The sequence below is a fragment of the Ptychodera flava genome, chromosome 2, assembly GCF_041260155.1.
Source record: "Ptychodera flava strain L36383 chromosome 2, AS_Pfla_20210202, whole genome shotgun sequence".
NCBI lineage: Eukaryota > Metazoa > Hemichordata > Enteropneusta > Ptychoderidae > Ptychodera > Ptychodera flava.
This window is the reverse complement of record NC_091929.1, coordinates 5257924-5283739: the sequence shown is the minus strand read 5'-3', so window position 1 is coordinate 5283739 and position 25816 is coordinate 5257924. Positions and strand designations below refer to the sequence as shown.

Sequence of the window (25816 nt, the reverse complement as noted above, 5' to 3'; positions counted from 1 at the left end):
TTTGATATAAATAAAGACTTCTCCGCCCTTCTTGTCAGATCAGTCTTTTCAACATAATGTAAAGTTCTCCGTTGCAACAGTACTGTTAGTGATTTGACCATTAAACCACGTTTGTGTCACAGCAGCGATGTGGATATTATTCATGGTACATATTGACTGTAATACTTTTCTGATAAGAGACCTCGTATTGGTGAGCAGAATACTCGGCATAGCTCTTGCAACGGTACTGGTCTTTTGTCTTAAAACTGGAATCAAGGTACCTGGCTGACACTCAAATTTGTAGAGCGCCGGGTGATTCTGACAGGGATATGACCTTGTTTATTTCCGTCAGCTGCACAACCTCTTTTTGTTACCCGCAGTTTGCATAATTACTTGATTTTAACCTTTGTCATGTGTCCCGATGTAATCTCGACAGTGACAAGGTGTTAGGGACTGTATTGTTAATTCCGATTAGAGCCTGCCTGCTGTGTACTAATGACGTCATCTTGACATCTGTGATGCAATGCTTCGATTTGACATAAAAAACCGAAAAACAAATTACTTTACCATGAACCTTGAAACAACTCTATAACATGATGTATTCTCAGTTAATATCTCAATCTCTCGCATATTTATGCTCATAAATTTTGTTTATTTACCATCCTCGATGCATGCATTGTCCGTTTAATGGCTGTTAAAATGACATTATTGAGGACAACAAGACAACCGACTCGCATATTTATGCTCATAAATATTGTTTATTTACCATCCTCGATAAACTAAAGGTGAAATAATTAATACTAGTGACGTCATCCCAAAAGTCAAACGACGAATGCAATTTTCGTGCAAGGTACTTAAATGCGTCGTAGTAGAATAAACTGAAGAGATGTTTTATATTTGTTAGACTGTCATCATCATGTGACGTCGATTCTATAATATTTACTTTAGTTTGACCAGCCATGACCTCAAATTCGCAGATCGTCAACTCCTGCTCCTTATCAATCAGCTGAGCATTGACATGTCTTCCTCTCATTAGAGTCATGCAATCGTCAAATCTGGTAACACACACGCTGAAAATAATAACACATAAGATATGTTAAACTATCAAATTTACACTTTGACAGGACATCCTGATACACTAGAATTTTTTTCAATCCCACGATAAGCTAGTGTATAAATTTGCTAAATTTAATGTCCACTTTAATGTCTACAGATGTAACTAAGAGCGAACGTCGTACGTAAAAATACATTGAAGTTTGACGAAACAACAATAGCATAAGCGCGCTTCTTTTCAGCCTTTTTGTTCATTTTAAGGTACAGAAAATTAGATGTGAACAGGAAAATGTGAACATTAAAGATGTCTACTTTACTTTTGGAATGTAAACTTTTAGCCAACTAGAGAAACGATGTACTTGGAAAATCAACTGATAGGGGTTTGTAAAATTCTTGGTACGGTAGATACGACGATTTCAAACAACATACTTTTAAGCCAAATAATGAATGACGTATTCCTTTCTACTTGACTAAACAAATGTTTAGCTTTTATTTTTTATGAAAATGGACGTATGTCGACCAATCGGGAATGACATGGCATGATATCATTTTACATGAACTCATCACAGGCACCAAATAGTGTAATTTTCCGAGTTGTTCGGGATGTTACTCGTGAGTACTTTAAAGTTCCATCGGACTTTAGAGTGAAATTGATATAGAAGGAGCCTTCATGGCGGAATACCTCAGGACGTTTTGACCGGATAAGAAAACCTTCTTCAGAGCGCAATTTCTGCGCAATGAAGGCTCATTATGCATTGATGGTAAGCTGTCAGTATCTTTGGTGGCTACTTGCCAATCACACAAGTTAACAATAGACTGTTAACTGACCCAATTTACGTTATCAAGTGCCAGATACATAGTTTGTTGAGCATGTTTTTTACTATTGTCGATTTCACAGCGCATGTGTACGAATAAAATCACAGTGAAGCAAAGAGTATAACTTTTTCATTGTTTCTGAATCCTTTTCATTTCTTATTTGATCAATCTGCGATCTATCCAAATATATTTTTATTAACCTTAGCAATTACTAATTGAATCTTTCATAGGTCTACTTGTAATTATAACTAATAGGCCTACTCCGGAATAAAATGTCGCATGCAGACTAATGCAATGTTCTATTGAACAGTAAACGTTGAAATAGTCACGTGATAGCGGTACACACAAATATATGAGAGTGAGTGAGTGAGTGCAAGCATAGGATAAGCATATTTCTATGTTTGTTTTTCGCACGTGGTGTTGTTTTTACTTTGGTGCGTTCGAATTATTGGTTTCACCTATTACTCGTAAGTCTTCAAGGGTGACGGACTATTTATGAAAATTTTATCACTGAGTTCTCAGCATCCAAACGAAACACCTTTCTCTGTGAGAAACGTCTGTTTTCATAGCGTTTGATATTAATTGTGTGAAAATGCACGGCTGCTTTGTGGAGGGACCGTGATTAAACAACGCTGATTACCTGTTATAAGATGATACGGGCAATAGTAAGGGCAATTATCCTATTCCATCAATATTATCAATGGCTACTTTCATCAAGGAAGGCACAGAAAAGCTTGTCCGTGATCAAGGACACTATGAAGTACGCCGACCCACTATTGTCTACTTGCGGCGGCACTGACGCAAAATGGGTAGAACAAGTGCATAACTGAGAATTTACTCCTCCCACTGACACAGACCACAGATCCCTGGAGTTGCCGTGTAGTGTACATAGAGAGAAGGGGAAGGCTTGACACGGCTTTGCTCTCCGGACCATGAATCCAATGAAATATGGAGTTTAGAGCCAAATAAAAGGTCTACGCCGATAGCGAAATACGTCTTGCTTTTAACGCTCAAGTTTCAAGTGGGCAAGCCAACATTTAGTCTCAATATCGGCCAGAAACTATCTGGTCACCCCGGTCATCAGGCTGTTACGTACAGCGGCAGCACGGTTCTCATTAAAATTCCACATGAAACCGTGACCCTACAACCGCAAAATTTCAATCGGCTATCAAACGGGCTACATACTGGTGTTCAACGTTCAGATTTACGATTCGAACAAACCCAAGTCAGGGAAAAGTTTACCATTGTTAGTTGGTAAGTATTTTAGATAATATTTTAGCAAATGTCATGAGTTCGAAAAAATACAATTAATTCGCGCTGAACTATGGGTAATTACCCCCATTCAAAATGTAAGATCCTGACCCTACAGGACCAGGAGTTTTGGGGCCAAAAGAGGGACGTCAAAGGTATTTATCTATGGAAGACGGTTATTTCTTGACTGCATGCGTTGACATACGTGGAGTTTTATTGTCTACAGGATTCCGGAGGGCAAAGTCGTGTGAAACCTTACCTTCTCTCTATGTATACTACACGGCAACTCCGAGGTGACACATATGATCTTCTCAGATAAATCTCTATGTAATACGACCAAGCATTGTTATAAACTGCCCTGCATAAACTTAACAGCTAAGTTCGCCTGTCAAATATTGGCAATTACTGACATATCAATGTCAAACACTAACGACTCCGTAATTGGAACTTTCAATAGTGATGTCTTTCATTTTTAATCGAGATCGTATTCTTTTTATTTCTTAACATAGATTGTCTTACAAATAATAAATATAAGCTTACCACAAAAATCTACATTGATTTCTGTTACATCGCCTGTTATTTCGAGATCTTCGACATTCCATGCAAAGATATCACCCCCGATGGAACAGTCGTTGAAAACTGCAGCAACCTCGTCACCACTGAGGGCATTTGACCAAAAATTGAAACCTGTTATACTACCAATGAGAGCTTGCGATGGGTCCAATCCTCCTCCAACCTCGTCCTGCTCCTGTCCAAGTATGAGAGTTCCTCCCCCGGTTATGGATTTACCACTCGCCAATCCTGAACCAGATGTGTATTTGGCACCATTATCATAATACATCCAGTTACCGCCATTTGAAGACCATGTGACACACACGTGATGCCATTGATCATCGTCGACCTTCAAGCCAGCGGTCACTTGGCATCCTTTGACAAAGATCTTGAGTCCACCAGCTGGATACATTAGGAATTCGTTGTGATGGGTTGAAGCAGCATAGGACACTAGAGTAGCTTTTGTGCCAGGTCCACTGGTTTTCACCCAGATACATGACGTCAAAGCTGATAGTTGTGGCATTTGTCTTAACACGCCCACATATGTATCCGAACTTGTCAACTCAAGTGTCTGTCCAGCTGTAACGAAATAAGCCATCGCTATTTTAAGATCCCATTTGCCAAGGGAGATTCAGTTGATATCCATAAATTGAGCGTACGGATAGTATCATCCGTAGTTCATTTGATTTTTGCAAAAACTGCCCAACAACACCAAGAACAAGGCAAGATTACTCCACAAATGTCGAGGAGCCATGGACAAGGGTAGGGATAGAGGGACGTTACGTTGTAATCTGTGTACTTATGAGAAAGTGTTACCTTAGAATATGTTATCGTACATGGGATAATTTGTTAAAAGCAGGAAGAAATTGGGTTACATACAAGGGCATTAACAAGCATATACAACCACACATGCATAGAACCACACAGAGACATTTGACACAGGATGAACTGACCAAGAAAGCTACCTGACCGAAGGTAATGATTAATAGTCAGAGTATCAATATATGAGTCATTGGCTGCAAAGAAACGGGGTATGCCGGATTGCAGCTAAACGTTGCTCTTTACCTAAATTAATGCTTTTTCTGTCCTGAAGCCAATGTATTGAGTGAATATGAATTTCATAGGATTCAGCAATACGCAAAAGCAATGTAGTATATATGAAAAATGATGTGAAGTGATTTCACAAAAATGCCACGAAATAATTTTCACCGGTCGTGCAATATATTCGATGGCAAGATATGTTGCCGAAGGCCATGTCTTCCGAAGGCTCTCAATCTGTTGACGTTCGCGTCTTTTAACATTTTGAGAGAGAGGGGGGTGTGTGATAGATAGATAGATAGATAGATAGATAGATAGATAGATAGATAGATAGATAGATAGATAGATAGATAGATAGATAGATAGATAGATAGATAGTAGATAGATAGATAGATAGATAGATAGATAGATAGATAGATAGATAGATAGATAGATAGATAGATAGATAGATAGATAGATAGATAGATAGATAGATAGATAGATAGATGGATACACAGATAATGCCTAAATTATGGCTCCAGGCGATGTTGCGGCATGTAATGTTGTAACACAGCCAATCTATTGGCCGTTGCATGCCACAGAAACGACTTGATCCCTCCAGATGGAGGATTAGCAGACAGACGGATATGCGAATGTCATAGCTATTTCATAAGCATGTCTCAGCATGAGTCCATGTCCTTTCGGCCGATGCCAAGTAGGAGAATTTACTTTTGTTAAAAGGTTACATGCTGTCTCAAATTAAAAAACCTGATAACATGAAATGGATACAATGCTTTCTATTATGATTATTCATTTTGTGCTACTTGCTGACTTCATTTCAAGTTTGAAACAATTACTTCTATTCTTGTATTTGCGATTTTAAAGAATGGAAAAGTTGCATTTTCTTTTCCCTCGATCAACGTTATTGAAATAAATAGTAATTAGTCTATCAACGCTTTTTGTACCTATTGAAGTAAAAAATCATGTTAGTAGACTGTATCTTAAATTGAATGGACACTTTCGTGGAGATCCACTGTGCATACGGTGCCAACCCTTCAAAAGAGGGTATTTTTAAAGTAATACTTGAATTTTCTTGAATTTACATAATTTTCAAGTCTTTTCAAATTTACCGATCTACAGATACTTCCGGCAAGATGTATTTCTCAAACAAATTAACAGAGTACACGAAGTATTTGACAATTGTACGATACAGTATAATGCAAATATCCGGGCCTATTGACCAAATGATATAATCATATTTGAAAAAAATACCTGTGAATGTAATTTTAACAGATATGACAGTCTTATTTGAATTCCAGGAAAGAAGGCTTATCTCGCGCAAATTAACTAGAAATGGTGTGTGGAAACATAGAGAAGATTAGTCTTTGTATTTTGATTTATCGTTAAAGCTGGCATTGTTACATACCTTCGTCAGATTCCTGGGGTATGGCTGGCTCATCTGGATAGTAAGTAATGATGCGGTGACGTTATAGAGAAGTACAAGAGAAGTCGCCAAATAATGCCATCTATAAGTCCGGAAAAATCTTTGTAAAGGAAGCTTATTTTGACCCTGGTCATAAAAGTCAACATTCTTGAAGGGTGCAGGGCAAACATTTGACCATCTGAACAGAGATTCTATGCAAAATACTGAGTGGCGTTAAATCATTTTCTTAATAGCTAAATATTTGGAAAGGCTGTGTGATTTGTATTTTGTAATAATTATTTATATAAGGATCATGTGACAGCGGATTTTAATAATATCTCAGAAATTTGTTTTCAGTCGTAATTAGCACCAACGATTGACAATATAATGAACTAAGTAATAGTGTCTCAGAATAATTTATCCACTCTTGCTTTTTTGTTACAGATTCTTATACCGAAGATCAATCTCAAGCCAGACAAAGTGTAGCCTCAGAAAATCGCCGAGATACTTTGCAGGATGTATTAAAACAGTTTTTTTTTTATTCAAATTTAAATTTCACAAATTCAATTTTAATTCAGTTTAACAGAATTTGATAAATGCTAGACTTACATTGTAACATGATGCATATTATAGATGTATATGAGTGTCGACTATAATTATCGCAATTCCAATTGACGCTAGAATTAAATTTTTACTGATAGTGCTCTCAATTACTCTGTCACCGTTCTATTGAATCACTCTGTGAAAGATAGTCAAAACCATTTCCACGGTTAGGTTGGCATCTTATAGTTTCTACCGTAATAACAACGAATTCTGCGTTATGCATTTTGACATCATAAAATGATGCCGGAACAACCATTCATTTTAATGTTGTTCTTGTGTTTCCAATCAAGGGTACATGCAATGCTTGTTTATTCAAATCCACCGCCATCATTACATCACACGCTACATTTTCAAAGTCTTCTACACGGGCAATGTATTTTCGAAAGTTTCAACTACATTCATGTAACTTTTGTGTGCGCTAGATTGACTAAATTTCACTTTAATCCTGCAATTTACAAGCATGCACTTACAGTGACCTGTACATTTCATTACTCTCATAGATGTACTTAGAGGGCGAAACGTCGTATGCAAGATATAGATCAAAGTTTATACAAAATACCCATAGTATCAGCGTACGTCTTTTTCAGTGTTTTTTTCATCTTAATTAAAGTTACACAAAATTGGATGTGTCATGGAGAATGTAAACATTTAAGTGATTTACTTTACTTCTTTCATGTAAAAATTCAGTAAACAAGAGTGACGATGTACTTGGAATATCGACTGATTTGGACGTTCAAAAAACTTTGTATGGTAGAAAGGACGATATTGTGTCCAAACTACATACTTTAAAGCCAAAAAATGAATAAGTGTATTCCTCTTTACCTGTTTAGATGGACCTGCAGGTTGCCAACAAGGATTTTTTTCAAAACAATAGTTTTCATCAAAGATAACAAAATCCCCTCATACTATATATTTTGAAAAAGCAGGGACTTCAATTTTTAGTATTGTAGCAGCAATTTACTCGAAGGATAAAATGCGTGTATTTTGGGATAAAAATCTCAATTTTGGTATCAATGATAAAAATCAATTTTAGTCAAACACTTGACGCCGTTTTCTGAAATGTAATATTGCACTTGAAAGAAGAGCATATTTTGCATTATCTACCCTCATTCTAAAATGGCATGCGTTGAAAGACTGACACTCAAAAAAGTTATTAAAATCATGATTAGCAGAATGAAAATGCTTCTTATTTAAACTTTACGAACTTTATGGCTAAACAAACAGTCGCTTTGTTAAAAAGCGTTGAGGTGAAAATTCCAGAAAATTTGACCAAGTACATTCTTTGGAAATCTAGAAAATGGTAGAAAAAACAAGGCAGGAAATCGGGTGATTTGCATACATGCGCATAAATGAACACTTCTTTATTTGCAACTTACGACTGCTTGACAAGCTAAAAATGAACCCAATCAATATTTTTATCTTGGGTTAACAAATCAAGTAGAATTGAAAGAATATTTGCAAAAAGACTGATTTTAGAGCAAAATACGCTGTGTTGGCAAATAATTAGTTTCTACTTTTGATTTATTATTGATATATGTGGACCAATTATTATTGACATAGCATGCCATTATTTTACATCAACTCATCAAGGCACCAAATAGTATAATTTATCATTAGTTGGTCAAGATGTTCCTCATGAGTACTTTGAAAAATATGTTTCAAAGGGCCGGGTAAGAATTTTCCTTTAAAATAAAATTGTTATTGGAGGATTGAAGAAGCTCGAGCCTTGAATTCAAACTTTAACGACTCCGTTATTGGAACTTTCAATAGTGATGTATTTCATCCTTAAGAGATAATTTAAGAGAGCATTTTTTATTTCTACATATACATTATCGAAGGAGTGATAAATAAAATCTTACCACAAAAGTCTCCTTCGATTTCATTCACATCGCCTCTAATTTCGAGATCTGCAACATTCCATGCAAAGATATCACCCCCGATGGCACAGTCGTTGAAAACTGCTGCAACCTCATCACCACTAAGGGCTTTAGACCAAAGATTGAAACCTGTTATACGGCCAATAAGACATTGCAATGGATGGAACCCTCCTCCAACTTCGTCCTGCTCCTGTCCCAGTAAAAGAGTTCCTCCTCCTGTTATGCATTTACCACTCTCCAATCCTGAACCAGATGTGTATTCGGCACCATTATCATAATACACCCAGTTACCGCCATTTGAAGACCATGTGACACACACGTGATGCCATTGACCGTCGTCAACCTTCAAACCAGCATCCAGTTGGGTTCCTTTGACGAAGATCCTGAGGTCTTTAGCAGGATACATGAGGAATTCATTTGAATCGGTTAAAGTAGCGTAGGACACTAGAGCGCCTCTTCCTCGACGTCCACTGGTTTTCATCCAGATACATGACGTCAAAGCTGATAGTTGTGGTATTTTTCTTAACACGCTACACATATGTATTCGAACTTGTCAATTCAAGCGTCTGTCCAGCTGTAATAAAAAATAAAGCCATTGCTAATATTATATAGGGCTCAGCCCTTGGTGTCGCGCCAGGGGTTAAGATTGGCGATGTTATTTTGTATTGATTCATGATAAAATGTAATTAATTGTTACTTCATAAACGTATATATGACAACTATGCCCAGTTTCCCTCTGATGAAAGCAGTTCACGTACGTACACGCGCGGACGTCAAACCCTGCAGCAGTGCAGGTAGGCCTATAGATTTTCTGTAACGTGTAAAAACTTTGAACAAAAATTGGCAAGTTTTACATTGATAACAGCCTATTGCGTTAAACAAGGGACGTATCATGCAATCATTATCATTGCAATGGTAACCGCACTGCCCAATTTCCACTTGCAAGCTGAAAACTATAGCGTTCCGTCTAAAAACTGGCAATTTTTGAATTTAATTATTGACACTGGGGGCGCTTTTCTAAAATTCAATCCCAGCATTCTTTGCGTATGCCACCGTTCATATGCCCCCCGCCGCGACTGTTTTCTCCCTTTATCTATATTAAGATATTCTGTATCTGCGACAAGGTGCATAATAACATTGACTGGCTAATAAAAGAGGTATATTTTATAAATGGCATGTTATATAATAATAATTTGTTTCGTATTTGTTTATTTACAACTACTCAAAAAAACATGGCGGCGCCCACGAAAGAAGGGTACACTTCCGGTTACTCGCATAGTATATTATGAATAAGCGCATGCGTAGTCAGTAAGCCGCTGGCGCGACTATTATCAGCTCCCATTTGTAAAGGGAGAATCAGTTAACGTCCATACATGGAGTGCATGGATATCATCCGTAGTTCGTTTGATTCTTGTGAAAACTGCCTGATAATAGTCTACGGACTTTGGATGAAAAGTGGGTGTGTTATCATTGCTCATTGCATATTTAAAATGGCTGACTCTGAACTCCACATTAATGTGTGTTGTGCGCTATAAGGAGATCTTCTGGTTATTCGCAAAGTTTCTAAGTTGCACTGGCGTGTGTTCAACTGCTACAATAGTGACTGGGAAAGATTGGGAACTACTGGAATGCTTGCTTAGATCACAGGTGCTTGCAGCAGTGCTTAGATAGTCAATCGAAGGCCCGGGATCGAAGTGTGAGGCCAAAGGCCCATATACATATGTAACACCTGTGGTACGTCCATGAAAGGCCGAACTTCGGTATTCTCTGAACTTCTAGTACTACTGATGTACGCCCTTCGGCCTCACACATCGATCCCGAGCCTTTGAACGACTATTTAAACAATGATGCAAGCACCTGTGGCCAAGACTGTTGGCACTTCAGTTGCTCACTATCGTGCTTGGCCATAATTTTAGCAACAACGTGTCCTATAGTGCGAGAGCACACGAAATACATACCATGAACAAACACTGTTGGGAGAGCAGATTTCAATCAGTCTGTTATTAAAACAGAATCCCATGAAAACAGAATTTCTAAACAGTGAAAAATGTGACTCCTACGGATATGCACCCTGCAATTTACTGATACCAAAGAATCAGTCGATATTTGTAAGATAACAATTATTGTAAAATCTTTTTGTACTATCGAACACACGCAGCATGCAGTGCAATGAGCGAACGGACCGCTCACATCGGGTTTTTACAGGTTTCCTGACTGATTGATGTCACGGGATGACCCTTAATTGAATGTCATTGATCTTTTGTATAAGCCAATTTTTGATATGCTTCATAGATGTTACTATGTCAATCGCCACTGACAACGTAAACAACATTTGTCAATCTCCCGCACAGAAGGTTGGCTCCAAGCTTTTGCTCAAATTTAGCTGGCTATCTCAAACCTCACTGTCAAAAATATCTGAATATTTTACAGAGGCGTGTCAGGAGTATGCATTTCTAATAACCAATTTATCAATTGTGTTGTCAATTCTTTATAAATGTCATAAAATGGGCGTCAATCTCGGTACGATAGTGCATGACTCGGTCACAGTGATTCACATACACAAATCTGTTGGTCTATCAAAAAAGCCAGCTCCAACTTCTACTTGCAATCTTCTCCGCAAATATAAGCAGGATTTATCGTTTCACTTGATTCTGACCTCATTTCGACCAGTTCAAAGACAAATTTCGGTGCAACTTTGCACTGACGTTTATCTTAATTCACAATACCACAACTTGAAACAAACGATGTGTTACACATGGTGATAGCAGTGGCAGGCTGAAGGTCTGCATACAAAAAGATAATGTCGTGTCATCATTTGTATATAGAATATTGTTGACAGGTAGGTAAGTAACCAAGGTGACTAAAAATCTAGGAGAAATCATTCGTCGCTCTATTTTAAGCGACTGTATATTTTTTATTTTCAATGCTTATGCGAAAAATGGAGCTCGTGTGAACGAACAAGATATTACTAATTTGATCAAACTAGAACAATGGGATACCCCCCTAAACCTTGGAATCGTAAAGAAAGGGAACCAAAAAATTTTAAGGTATGCCTGTATAGACAGGGCAATACTTTCAAGCCCCCCTCTATTACCCCCAAAATTTTCGAATCCCCCTGAATTCCTCTAGCGCCCCTAACTTTGTTTTGTGATCGCTGACTAACAAACCGTTGTGCAACACAAAATCAGTATACTCTTGTTGTTTTTAGTGTGTACACTATGTTTGATACAGTCACAGCAATGCGTTATGGGATAGTCGGGAAGGGTCTATTGCAAGACTTAGGCTGATTTCCTGCCCCTTCTAGCGCCGGTTGTGTACAAAGGGGCAGGAAATAATGCAAATCTCTTCGTTTGCAACTGTGTTTGCTTCAGTATGTAGAGGGCGCTGTTCAAAACGTAAATGCGACTGCCGTTTCTGCGCTACAAACCTTTAAAAGTACAACGTCATGACCTGCTCAACTTGGAATTAACCGCCACATTAACTCTAGATATTCTCGAAACTCTGGCCTGGAACGTTATGTTGACAACATGGATATTCATTATAGAAATTTCAGAGCTCTTCAGTGTATGTTATCGGATGACTATGTATCGATAGGGCCCTAGGCTGCGTTCACAAAAATGGTTAGGGGGCTGGACGAATTCAGGGGCGGGGACTCGAAAAGATTTGAGGTAGTAGAGTGAGGGACCTAAAAATTTGCTCTGCCTGTAGGGGGACTTGAAAAATTGTTGGTTCCTTTTACGTTTTACATTTTTGAATTCCAAGTTTTTGTAGGTAATTCAATGGAAAAATGAATACCACTTTTATGTCATCCAATTGTTGTAATGTTTGTTATAGTTTAACACAATGTCGAACGATTTTGTCGTAAACAAACCAAACATGAGCCTAGTAACAGGGCAGAAGCTGCAACTGTTGATGTTTTTTTGCAATATCTCTGTGCAATATATCAACTACAGTTTCTTGCTAATCCCCTAAAAAGCCTGTATATACTTATATATAATCCAATGTATTTTTCTCTGTTTGACGTCATGATGTTTTTCGCGGAGCCGTACAACTTCGAGCGGTCTGTCACCCAGGAGATGTGAAAATGTTTACAGGTATACTTTCATTCATAAATCCGATTAAGCTCAAATTTTGATACATGGAATGGTATCTCCACCAATCAGACATACGGATTCGGTCACGTGCGCGTGTCAATCATTGTCTCGCGCTGGACCGATGTCAACGCAAGTCTGCCGTCAGCGGACATAGCTTTCACCGCGCTAGGGACGGATAACCATAGCATTTTGAGTTATTTAAAATATTTACAATTATATTTATGAAGTAATGCAACGACACGACAGAAACAGTAGTAATCATTCTTAGAGATGCTGTGGCTTTTAAAATATCACAAGTTTACGATCTTGGCGAGCCCGAAAGATTCAGATCGATGACACACAGTGTATACGCTTTTAGTGGGCACTGCCGTCAACTGGTCTCCACCGGTGGCCATCTCAGTCTTCAATGATTTTGTCTTACGGACTTTGATGTTTGCTGTGACACGTATATCGCCCGTAGGTACATCCCAGTTTTGTTACTTGACAGGACTCTGTTCTGTTGTGAGTGAGTTGTCCTAGTCAACTTTCGAAATACATCGGATTCTACGGCGCTGCACTGCAGAGCTACCGTAAGGCAACAGGTCGGTGATCTACAGCGTATGTGGTTCAGCCTTAAGCTGCAGGTTTGATTCTGATCGAGAAACAACATAATAATGGGAAATTTATCGTTGTTCAAAGAATGACTTTATGCTTGTGCCTTCTATGTCGCTTTCCCAAAGATTATACGGTACTCATTTATTAAGTTGTACTTTCGTTGAGGTGTATCTTTCGGGTTATTTGCCAATCGGGATCGCCAGGTATGACGTCGCTTGGCGATCGTCAGGTACGACGACGTCCACATTTCTTCTTCTTCTTCCGCCATATTGGATAGACGTACAGAAGAAGGGCTCCTACTTGTTTTGATTTTCTACCAGTGAGAAGTGCCATCCTTCGTCAATTGTCATCAGTTTGCGTTGTGAGTAGTGTTTAGTTCTTTTTGGTCTTGTTTCCAGTCCGGTTTCATCTTCGACTAGGTGGATTTCCTTCGATTTTATTTTTTGTCATTTGTTAACCCGTGGTCGGCAATATGGCCGCCCGGGCGAGTCGCAAAACCCGGACCGAGACGAGACGAGACGAGACCAAAATGACCCCTCAGGCCAGGCATTGTAAATACATCATATATACAACACTACCGGTACAGAAAGCTTGCAGTTTGTTGAGTGTCAAAGATATAAAGGAAAATGAGGGCAACTCCACACATCGGCTCTACCAAGATTGTTTAATATTATGATATGGTGAATAAAAGGATCATTGCATTTATTTTGTGTGGAATACATGGCGAGACACTGGTGAATCGATAGTGCTTTGACCCTAGTCATGTGATCTGGGTCCCCGGTAAACCGGTTTGTTGATTGAGTGATTCGTCTTAACGGTGTTTCAGAACCAAAAATGGGGTTCCTTCATCAGTCGCTCTCTTGTTTTGTATCCCTTTCGCTTGGTTGTGTGATAAAGTCATCTTCGTCCTCGAAGAGGAGAAGCCAGATTCGTTATTGAGAGAGTTAGCCACTATTGACTGACTCTATAGTGAGCGATCCGGTGTGTGGTGTCATATTATAATTAACATGACCCAGCATCGACCGGAGTTTCTGGACGCTTATAAGGGTTTTTGTTTTAGGGCACATTTTGAGCGTTGCTAGTGCTCGTTATGTTAACAGTAAATGTTGTACTAATCTGTCAACGATTAGTTTGTTTTAGGCATTTAAATCGATTATCCGAACTTTTGGTTTTGTGTCAATTTTTCATGGACTTTGTAATAGACTTCGGGTCGATATTGGTGCCTGCTTTCCGGTGTTTGAAAAGCATGTTGTGAAAGGCTGTTTCGAGAAATACATCATCTTATTTCTCTGTTTTTAGCCGTTCCCAGGTTCCATGGTTTCGTTATCAATATTTGCTGTAAACGGCCTTTGAAATCGGTTTGGTCTGAGGAGAGTATTGGTTTATTTAATTCATGCCGCCAACTTTGATTACTTATATGGCAGCTCTCTCAGTTTTTGATTTTCTTTGCCAGATTATTTATTTTTTTCCCGTGGCATTGATACAGATGCTGCCTATGTGCAAAAAAACGTAAATTTTCTATCAGTAAGATAGGAGGTCTTTTGGTCTCGTCTCGTCTCGTCTCGGTCCGGGTTTTGCGATCGACGGCCCCCGGAGAGGACAAGCCATTTCGGAATCTGACACGCAAGCATGCTGTCAGGTGTACTAATATTGAAGGTGTTCCTGTTGAAAGCTATGTTGAAGAGATTGCAAAGAAAGTCGGAAGTGAAAATGTTATTGCTGCATCTAGAATGAATAAGTCCGTTGTTGTGTTTTTAGCAACACTCGGTAATGTTGAAAGCATTGTTGAATCGAAGTTCGCTTTGTTTGATGAATTAGTCGATGTGGAACACATGGTGAAACCGGCTTCAAAATTAATTCTGTCAAATGTTCCTCCTTTCATTCCTGATGAAGTTTTGGAGGAATATTTATGGAAACTTGGTAGAGTTGTTGGACATATAAAGCAATCCCTCTTGGTTGTAAAAACACTTCGCTGAAGCATGTTAAGTCGTTTAGACGACAAGTTCATGTTTTGCTACATAAGGAGAACATTAGCGGTGTAATTCAGATCAAATATGATGATCGTTTTTATTCCGTTTACGTTTCTGTCAATGAACTGCGTTGTTTTCATTGTGGACTAAAAGGTCATATCCGTAAACGTTGTCCCAACTATAGATCATCAGAAAACAACAGTAATGACACAGGAAATGTTCAGAAAGACGATACTTGTGTGGACGAAAACTCAGGTCTAATGGATATTGTTGAAAGTCAAGAAAATGCAAATGAAGGTGTTGATCAGCATATGAATACCCCAGAAATTAACACCTCAACTTCAATTAATGCCTCAACGTCAACTCGCTTTGTTGAAAACAATGAGGCACAATCAGAGTCCGCTCACAAAGTTACATCTGTTGATGAAAATTCTGTAGATCAAAGACCTCTCACCAGTAAAAACAGTCAACCCACTGACGCTCAAGAGAAAGAAAAAGGTGTTAACTCTGCTGCAAACGTCCATGCTGATGAAGACAGGGTACGAACCCCTGCTTCGCCCTCGTTCTCTCCGCTCCCCTCAACTCCAGTTTTATCATTTGACCCCCCTTCATCGTCATCATCTTCACTAGTTCAATCTCAGTCCCTTGAGTTTCCTGAGACTCCTTTTTCAGGTGTCAATATGAATGATTCTCAGGACTTATTTACGTCTCAGTCTCAGTCTCCAAGAAAAATTCTCAAAGTCAGTTTATTTGGTCAGGAGTGAAAACATCAAACTCGTTTGATGTTCTCAGCGAAATTTCCGATCATGATAATGAGTCTGTTTCATCTGAAATTTCTGACATCAGAAATTCAGGAAAAGCTGCAAATCAAGCCGTCTAATTTGCTTGAGTTTTAGAAGACATTAAAGGCTCTAAAAACATGATAGAAAAATGTAAAGATTACTGCTCAGATTTCAAAGTTCTCATAAAGTCATTTGTTAACTTACGCAGGTCAGATCTTGTCACTAGTCAACAAAGAGTTCGTATCCATAAACTTGTGACAAAGTTACAACAACATGTTAGACAATGTAAAAGCTTGGCAATTACTAAATATGGGAAGTAAAATCGTTCTTGTCTTTGCTTGTCTAGTGATGGCAAGTTTAATTTCTTGGAACGTAAATGGGTGTCATGATTCTTTAAAACGGTACAACATTTTGTCTTCATTGAAGTCCAATCATCACGCTGATTTTTATTTTTTACAAGAAACTCATTCTACAGTGGCTAATCAGGCTCAGTGGCAAGTCGTATGGCGCGCGCCTATTTACTTCTCACATGGTACCAGTAATTCTGCTGGGGTTGCAGTGCTGTTTCCGCGAAACAAAAATGTTGATGTTGTTTCTGTAAAAAGTGTTGTCCAGGGTCGTCTTCTTCATTTGCATATTAAGATGGATGACACTTCCTTTCATTTGCTCAATATTTATGCTCCTTCCAGTGGAGATGATCGTTGTATTTTCTTTCAAAGTCTTCGTAAATTTCTCCTTGATTTTGATCTTGACAATGAAAATATTGTCATAGGGGAGACTTTAATTGTACTCTTGTTCCTGATTTAGACAGGTCGTCTCATATTGAACCACATTTAAAGTCTTCGCAAGTTTTTTCTTCGCTTGTCCATCGTTGTAAGCTTTCTGATGCCTGGCGTTATTTTCATAAGCAGGCTCAAAATTTTACATGGAGAGAGGAGAACAGAAAAGTCGCATTGATACTTTCTTCATTAACAAGAGGTTGACTTCGAAAATTAAATCTGTGTCTATTGACTCTCCTACTGATTTATCTGATCACTCTCTTGTTTCTCTTGTTTTAACTATGAATTCGAGTGTCAACAAAAATCCAGTTTGGTGTCTTAATACTAGTCTTCTTAATGATGAAAATTACTGTACTTTAATTAAGGAATTCTGGGAAGGTTGGCGTCATGAAAGGATAGGTTTTCTCCTCTTCAGTCTTGGTGGGATATAGGAAAACAAAGATTAAAGAATTAAGTCAATAGTACAGCGCTAAAACGGGTTCATCACTTTAAACTGTTCAAAACAAAAGCTTATTGAGGACATTCGTACCTTGGAAACATTGATTCATACTCAGCCTTCTCTGGAAACAAGATATCATCAGCAAAAAGACCTGTTAGACAGTTTTAAGAAGCTTGATACCAGAGGTGCAGTTATTCGTTCTCGTTTTCAACAGGTCAATGATTCTGATACTAATTCACAGTTTTTCTTTTCTCTTGAAAAATACAAGGCTGTCGTAAATCTATACCCATCTCAAACGTGAAGATCATACAATTACAGAAAATCAGAGAGAAATTCGTCAATCTTACTGTTTCACCTGAAGCACAAAATACTTTGCTTCATGATCTCCCTCAATTGCCTGCTGACAAAGCTACGCAACTTCATGAACCCATTAGTCTTGATAAGTACACCTTTGCACTCAAGAACATTGCAATGGTAAAACGCCGGTGTTGATGGCATTCCTTGTGTATTTTATAAAAAATTAGGGTCCCTTATGGGGAAAGATTTTGACCAGGTTTTTCAAAAGTCAATTTCCGATGGCCTTCTTCCAACGTCCTGTTGTACAGCTGTTATCACACTCCTTCCGAAACAAGGTGATAACTCCCTTCTCTTAAAAATGGAAACCCATCAGTTTGCTTTGTATGATTATAAAATTTTCACTAAAGCTTTATCACTTCGCTTGAAGCAAGTTTTGCAAGATATCATTCATGTAGATCAGAGTTATACTGATCCAGGCAGACAGATTTTTGACAGTATTCATTTAATTAGGGATTGCATCATTTTCATAATGACATGAATCGTCCTCTTGGTATTCTTTTTTTGGATCAGGAAAAAGCTTTTGATCGTGTCAGTCATCATTATCTTTTTCAAACTTTGCATGCGTTCGGGTTTGGTGAAAGATTTCATCAATTTTATTAAACTTCTGTATACACAAACTGATAGTCTTGTTCGTGTTAACAGTTCCCTTACTGCTCCAGTTCAGTTTTCACGTGGTATAAGGCAATGTTGCTCATTATCAGGGCAGCTGTGTGCAATTGTTATTGAACCTCTTTTACACAGAATAAGACAAGATGACAGTATTCAAGGTGTTTATGATTCCAAATTCTGTAAACTCTAAAGTTTACGAAACTGTCATAGTTTTCTTGGTCAGGAATGCAATATTTTATTCTGGTGGTTTGTTTTAGGCCCACCCTTTGATAAATCATACATAGACAAGAATACTTTTGCGCTTTTAAATTTTCTTTTTACGACAGCTAAAATTACAATTCATGTGACGAGACGAAATGCAATTAATGGTCATGATCCCTCAATCAGTAATATGCTTGTTTCTGTTTTTAAAAGGCGAGTTTGTTCTCGCATTTTAGAAGAATATAATTACCTCACGCTCAATTCAAACATAAGTGCTTTCAAAAACATTTGGTGTATTAATGACGTCATTGCTTCCATAGACATTGATGGAATAATTACTATTGATTCAATTTTGTTGTGAACACTTCTTTCTTTTGTGTGCTTTCACCTCTAAGCACACTTTCCCTTTTGCCAAAACCTAACTCGTCCTGGGCACCGTACTCCTCACGAAATGGGAGGGGAAGTCAGTTGAGAAGATTCTTCGTTGGCATGTACATGCCAACGAAGAATTTTCTCAATATGTCCCTTCTCATTGGCGGTTAGGCGGCTTACTTTTCTGCAAGATGTAAGGTGTTCTTGTCCCATTTCTTTGCAAATTTCTGTCGCTCCTTCTTGTTTCGGAAGTTTGTTTTGCTTTCTCCTATTCAGTGGAGATTTTTCATGCACCTCGCATCTTGCCTTCTGTAAATAACAAAATTGTGCTTTTTTCAGATTTAATTGGTTTCTTTCCCCTTGTTGCAAGTGATATAGCTACCTGTTTGCCTTTTCACCAGTTCTCTCCGTCTCGCTCCAGCATCAGTGTCATAGCCATTCTACAGCTTTTGCTATTTTTATAGACCAACTTTGCTTAGTATTTTCAGTAATTGAACATCATTTGCCATTACGCATTTACGCAAGTTATTTTCAAGACCAATGTATTTACCAGACAATGTCACTTGATAGTACAATCTCTGGCTTCAATGTTAGTACTAGAGATCATGGTAACCATGGTAACTAGATTCAGAAGTTGCCATAGAGTCTGTGACTGAAACACTGATATACGCTATGCATAATATTATCTCCATAGGGAAACGGGTAGGAATTTATCCATATCAACCTTGTAGGAAAGCCTCACAAGAATAGGTATTATTACTGCTGAAATCACTGCGTTCTAGACATAAAAACAAAGTCAAGCAGCCAGCCCATTAGCTGTCAACAAGACTTGTACAAACATGAACCCGCTTGCAGCCTGGCCCTACGTACGATGCTGTGTTGTACGGCCTCTTACCACAGACCAAAAAGTCAAAACCACGCCCAAGTTCCAAATACCGACCATAACACACAAGTTGTATGCGGTAGAACGCAGTTTTTCTCTCGATTAAATTATTTATCATTGTCTGGTACTTTAACTCCCCATAATGGTGGAATACAACTTCACTTATATAAAAGGATGGAGATTTAGGAGAGGGAAAGCAACATTTCCAGAGTTGCAGTGATGCTGTATTATGACAAATTACACAATCTCTACGTCTACGGAAGTTACTAGAGTCTTATATGCGCTTATAAGTGCCACGAAGCACACTATTATAACTCCCCTGCTCTGTTCAGTCGAACTGAACAGCTACCAAGGATCTGATTCTTTATGACGTATAAGTGAGGGCTAATTCGTACATCCTTCCAAGCCATCGCCCAAACACGGTGCTGTACCACATCGCTTCGCCATCTTGGATTCTTGCTTGGCCCAATAGTCAACTGTTAAGTTACACAGGATCTACGAGGTAGCGGACCCCAGGCGTGTTCAGTGTTCTTGGCAATGAAAGGTGCCAAGCTACCCATTCCTTGCGAGGCTTTATCTTAATCATTGTGGGAATTCTTCATATAAAGGCAATGCACCGCCTTAAAGTGACATCCGGTGATATTTTAATTTGCATGCTCGAACTTGGTCACCATGGGACCCGAGTCACGCGGAACCAGATTCTGATTGCAATCAGCTTCACTTTCAAACCAGACTGTCAGCACTCTAAGCTGTCAAGACTGTCTGACAAGAACATTCATTTACCAGAAACATATTTTGTCTCTATCAAGCACTGAGGGACTGTGCTGATATAGACAATCGACAAAAAGATCACGTACGGGCACGTTCTGAAATTAAAGATATTGTTGGTCGTTTGTATGGGATCGATACCGCTTAGGAAAGGAGTGCTTAACTCATTCAGAAATTCTGCCAATACTGCAGTTCCAGACTATTGGCATTAATTTCGATTAGCAATTTGTATTTTTGCATTTAAATTCAAACCTTTCGGTCCGCAGCCCAGAACTCCATCACTCCCTTTAACTAGTGACTGTGCTGTGATTGGAGAAGTAGGTAATATGATGTTCATCCAGAAACTATTAACATCTGCAACCTACAAAACCATCAATATGGTAGCCGTGCATTTTCATATGCTGCACCTAAACTATGGAATGCCCTGTCACTCAACATCAGAGAATCCCAAACTTTGAAACTGTAAAAAGAAAACTGAAAACGTACTTGTTCTCCAGAGTATTCAGTGTGGGTTAGCCATTGCAGGTCACTGGGCTAAATACTGTTCTTAGATTTTGGCGCTATATAAACGTTGCTGACTGATTGATTGATTGATTTATCGACTGATGATTGATTGATTAATTGTTGATTGAGTGACATATTGATTGATTGATTGATTGATAGATTGGTTGATTGATTGATTGATTGATTTGTTCAAGTTTAGCCGTAATATTATGATGCCAAGAAGGTGTATGGTTAACCTCGGTCGCTTGTAGTAGTAAAGGTACACTACGGACAGTCCCTCGACAGTCATAGTGAGTTCGCCGTGTACTGTGTGATTTTGAGACGGCTGTATTCACTATACAGTCTGGCACTCTGCACGGTAAGTACATGAATCTCAAACCCACAGATTGTAACTCGATCTTTGATTGATTTTATAAAACAAGTCCATAGTTTAAAGCTATGTAAAGTGATAGTTTTCTTTACTGCTTATATCTGTAAATAAAGCATTTATTATCAGTACACTCTCTGTATTTTTAATTGTACAGTACACCTGAAGAAGCCACCGTTTTGGAGCGAAACGTGTTGCAGGTTTATTAAGATGCATACTATACATACGGACCAACAAGTTATCTTTTTGTGTTATCCCTTTGCTAATGTTCAGAAGAAGAAAACACTTGATTATAATGCTGCCCGTCATATACCCTCACCTCGCCGAGGCAACCTTAAATTTAAGCTTGCAATATTACAGAATCAGTGAGTATAGTTTCGAGCGAGCACCAGTGAAATGTGCTATTGTTCTTCTACACTAATTACAAACCGATGATATTTTCATAGATGCTTAGTTGCATCCTTGAGTGTTCTAAGTATTGAAGTATTTTAGGGTGCGGAAGGGACGACAGTTCTGTCAAAGTGTTTCGATAACACTGCTACTTTTCGACCTCTAAACGCGTTTGCAAAGTAAAAAACGTTGAGTCTAATATTCAACAAAAGTTAACAAGACACACTTAAAACATGCTAACAATATAGTGCGATATAATGGTGGAATTATTTTTGACTTTATTAATGTACACAGCAATAAAATACATAACAGTTGTGTTCACACTTCTCATCAGTAAACGATTTCTTTCCTTGAAGATTAAGGAGGCAACACATTTCTCCAAGACTTTTGTAGCATCTTATACTGATATTAATGACACCCTGCTAGACATTATCTCATTGATGGAACATCAAATATGATTTAAACAAACAACTGCAACTGATTGACTATAAGTACACTATGAACACTAACAAAAATATAAGTGCGACTACAACTGATTGATTATAAGTACATTATGAACACTAAAAAATACATAAATGCGAATTATTATATCGAGGTAAAATGCGCCATGACGATACACATTCATACTAAAATTCTCACAAACCTGTATGATCTACCAGTTGTGGGGCTCACTTGAAAGCTATTGGAGTAACAAAAAATTTTCACCAACTGTTTCGAAATTTGAAAATTTCATTTTTCTTGATTGAGTTCACAAAGGGATGGTGGCCATTTCGAAAGTCAAATATCGGAAAAAATTTTTTAGTTTTTTTTTTGTTACTCTCAAGAAACTTGGTTAGGTGAGAAAATGAACAAAGAGCAAAAGTGAGGTCACTCTCGAGGCGAATACTACATTAAGAACAATTATGGTAGTATATTTGTATAAAAGTTGATTTCGAAAATGTTTTACATTAGAACAATTATGGTAGTATATTTGTATAAAAGTTGATTTCGAAAATGTTTTACATTAAGAACAATTATGGTAGTATATTTGTATAAAAGTTGATTTCGAAAATGGTCGATTATAATTATATACTTGTGTCATAAATTGTGTGCAATTTGATTGTTGGATGAACAATTTAATATTTAATTCTTTTGTACTACTTATATTGTATGATTACAGTTACACCCTAAAAGTATTCTTTAAAACCCTACCCTGTACAAAGACTGTACCACGCGGTAATCGATACTCAGACAGACACAAAATCAGCCGATGCTAATGCAGTGACAGGAGATGCTGTAGATGAGTCTGCAATCTTGTCTGTTTGAAATAATTCTATTTTCTTTAACCCTTTTCCTGCCAAGTCCATATTTCAGCACGAGTTCAAGATGGTTAAAATTAATGAAACACAACATATTCCATATCGTGTATTTTAACATAATACTGTATATTTGAAAGCTGTTTGAAAACATAAATACTGTAAACATGATTTTTTTGGACAAAAGATGCTATAACAGACCAAGCCAAGTGGGTGAAAATACGTCATGTTTTGATATATACGCGATATATAACGACTGGCATACGCGCGCAAATATACGCGCGAGCTCTCTGCTTGAGCAAAAATCCGCTTTCGACGTTTCTCGCCAGAATTTCAATATACTGCTATGATATAATAGCAATAAATCTCACCAAGTTACGGTACATGTATACCACTAAATTTTGACAAGTTCACTTCATATATGCACTCGCGAACGCTCGTTCATATATATCATGAAGTGGTCAAATCTCGTAGTATACCATCGCTGGGTGTGCTTTATTACTCAAATATACATGGCACACTGGCTCAAGTAGACTAAAATATCTAGGCGGATTTTATATAGTGGTAAACAATATATGCTATGCAAATGTGTTTGAGTGAATGTGTTTGCAATTCATGACTCCGAATGGGTGTACACATATTAAGTGAAGTTGGATGCATACAAATGTGTGCACTTGTTGTTTGAAAGCTTATTGGTTTGGAACCTTTTCATGGAGAACAGTTTCCGATATCGAATAGTCAAAACGATAAATGTTTGTCTAAACATTACAGCTAGCAATGAATACTTCCATTACTTGCAATAAAGTACTGAACTTAGAAAATAAGAGTCAATATATCAGCGATGGAAAAAGGTGACTTTCTTATGATTAACAATACAATCTAACCCACAATACAGTTTCAAAGTTATCGATGGGTTTAAATATTAAAAATTAAAAATTTTAACAAACATGTTATTTACGATAATGAAGTCAAATCAAACACGCATATGAACCAATGTAGCAACTTTGACTCTTCACTCAATTGTCCAATATTTATCAGAAAATACGGGCAGTAGAACATGTCCTTTCAATTAAAGTGGAAATGCCACGCCTTTAGGCACCCAAAACACTCTCAATTGATGGATTATCAAATCGTAAATAATGCAGTTGCGCAGGCAGTACCAGTTCTCCCAGCTGTCTTAAGGAGTTCTATATTTGATGAAAAAAAATCTTTGAAAATATTCATCTTCGATATCCAGTGGACACAGAATAAGTCATCTTGACCACACTTCGAGCTGTGAATAGTGAAAAATATGAATCAAGCTAAACTCATGTTATCTTGACTTCTTTAAAATGTATAACATTTTTGTTATAACATGGTTGTCCTTGTGACGTCAGCGACTACACTGTAATGGGATTCCTCCCCATGCAAACAGTCCATCGCTGATCTTTACATTGATAAAGCTATGCACAGACTATACCAAAATAAGTCAATGTTGGTCAGAGTGTATAGGAGGGCTATCTCCAATGAAAATCTCCGACAAGTATAGACATATTTGTGTATTTCTGACTGAGCTTCTTCTCTAAATTGACAGTTCGTCGGTGTCCGGTTTTGCTATATGCTTTCTTCATCCACACTGAATTAAGAAAATAACTTTTCTGTACTCTAAGGTCAATACTTCAACGAAACAAAATACACAGCATTATATATTTTTCTGTTCCCCTCTCCTTCTTTGAAGCTTTCATCGGGCGTCCAAATGACACTCTCTCTCTCTCTCTCTCTCTCTCTCTCTCTCTCTCTCTCTCTCTCTCTCTCTCTCACCTTATTGTGGAATCTCCGTTTTTACACAGTTACAGTTGTGAATGTGGTCAGATGATTGCACAGGCACACAGTTGATGTCATGTTAGACATTGATGAAACCTAGAACGGCAGCGAATGTGTACGATTTACTGTGGGTTAGACACCTACTGTTCGATCATGTTAAACTATCGTATGTAGGAAAATTTTTATGTTACAAAGAGAGAACGCAAACATCCAAGTTTTAAACCTCAGTACATTATATAACATTATATACATATACGTATATATATTTGAAAAAAGCCTTAATTATGTGGCTTCGACTATGGCATTAATATTCCATAAAATCTGCATATATATATATATATATATATATATATATATATATATATATATATATATATATATATATGCAGATTTTATGGAATATTAATGCCATAGTCGAAGCCACATAATTAAGGCTTTTTTCAAATGAGAGTGTACCTTGCAACCGTCTGTATTCCATGTACTAGTTTGCTTGCCCATGTACGTGCACATGATCTCTTTAAAACTCAGCGAAAACTTCACTTCCAGTTCTGCAAATATAATTCATAAAAAGCCTATTTAAACCAGAAAATTACGAATTCATGATGACATTATGTTCGGTGAAATCGAAATCATAATTAAAGTGGCAGGAAATATGATTTGTACGTGCATGTTACTTACTCCCTGGAATAGAGAAGGTCAAATAGTAATCTCCAGTTGTCATAAAGTAGTCCTCGGGAATGAAAATTTTTGAATGGTTTCCACTGAACTGGACACCAACAGAGAACTGGTATCCACGGTACTGATTCGAATACTTGACTACGTCATTGAATATATATGACGTGGCATTTCCATACAGCGGTTGAGAGTTTTCAGACACAATGACCACTGCATGATTCAACTTCGACACCTGAAAAGGAAATGCAGAGGAAGGTAAAATAAGACCGTCATACAAAACATCAATCTGTGGTTTTTGTTAAAAAGATTAAAGGCAAGATTCTTGTCAAGGCAGTCGTAAACCAAAATGTCACCTCGAGTATG

At 37.8% G+C, this 25816-nt stretch overlaps 1 protein-coding gene across 1 annotated transcript; it reads right to left on the bottom strand.

The window, feature by feature from the left end:
* Positions 1 to 717: 717 nt before the first annotated feature.
* Positions 718 to 9145, bottom strand: LOC139152054 (C-reactive protein 1.4-like). Its single transcript, XM_070725148.1, has 4 exons — positions 8554 to 9145; positions 6095 to 6127; positions 3640 to 4230; positions 718 to 1049 (listed from the first exon to the last, which is right to left on the bottom strand). The coding sequence occupies exons 1-4, from the start codon at positions 9107 to 9109 to the stop codon at positions 1018 to 1020; spliced, it is 1212 nt and encodes a 403-aa protein (XP_070581249.1). The 5' UTR covers positions 9110 to 9145; the 3' UTR covers positions 718 to 1017.
* Positions 9146 to 25816: the final 16671 nt, after the last annotated feature.

What these genes read in the sequence shown, in the direction of transcription:
- LOC139152054 (XM_070725148.1), bottom strand. Translation starts at nt 9,109, where the DNA reads ATGTGTAGCGTGTTAAGAAAAATACCACAACTATCAGCTTTGACGTCA. An exon ending in AATCGAAGGAGACTTTTGTG is followed by an intron (nt 6,128 to 8,553) that starts GTAAGATTTTAT and finishes CTTACTATCCAG; the next exon opens with ATGAGCCAGCCATACCCCAG. An exon ending in ACCCCAGGAATCTGACGAAG is followed by an intron (nt 4,231 to 6,094) that starts GTATGTAACAAT and finishes ATTTCGTTACAG; the next exon opens with CTGGACAGACACTTGAGTTG.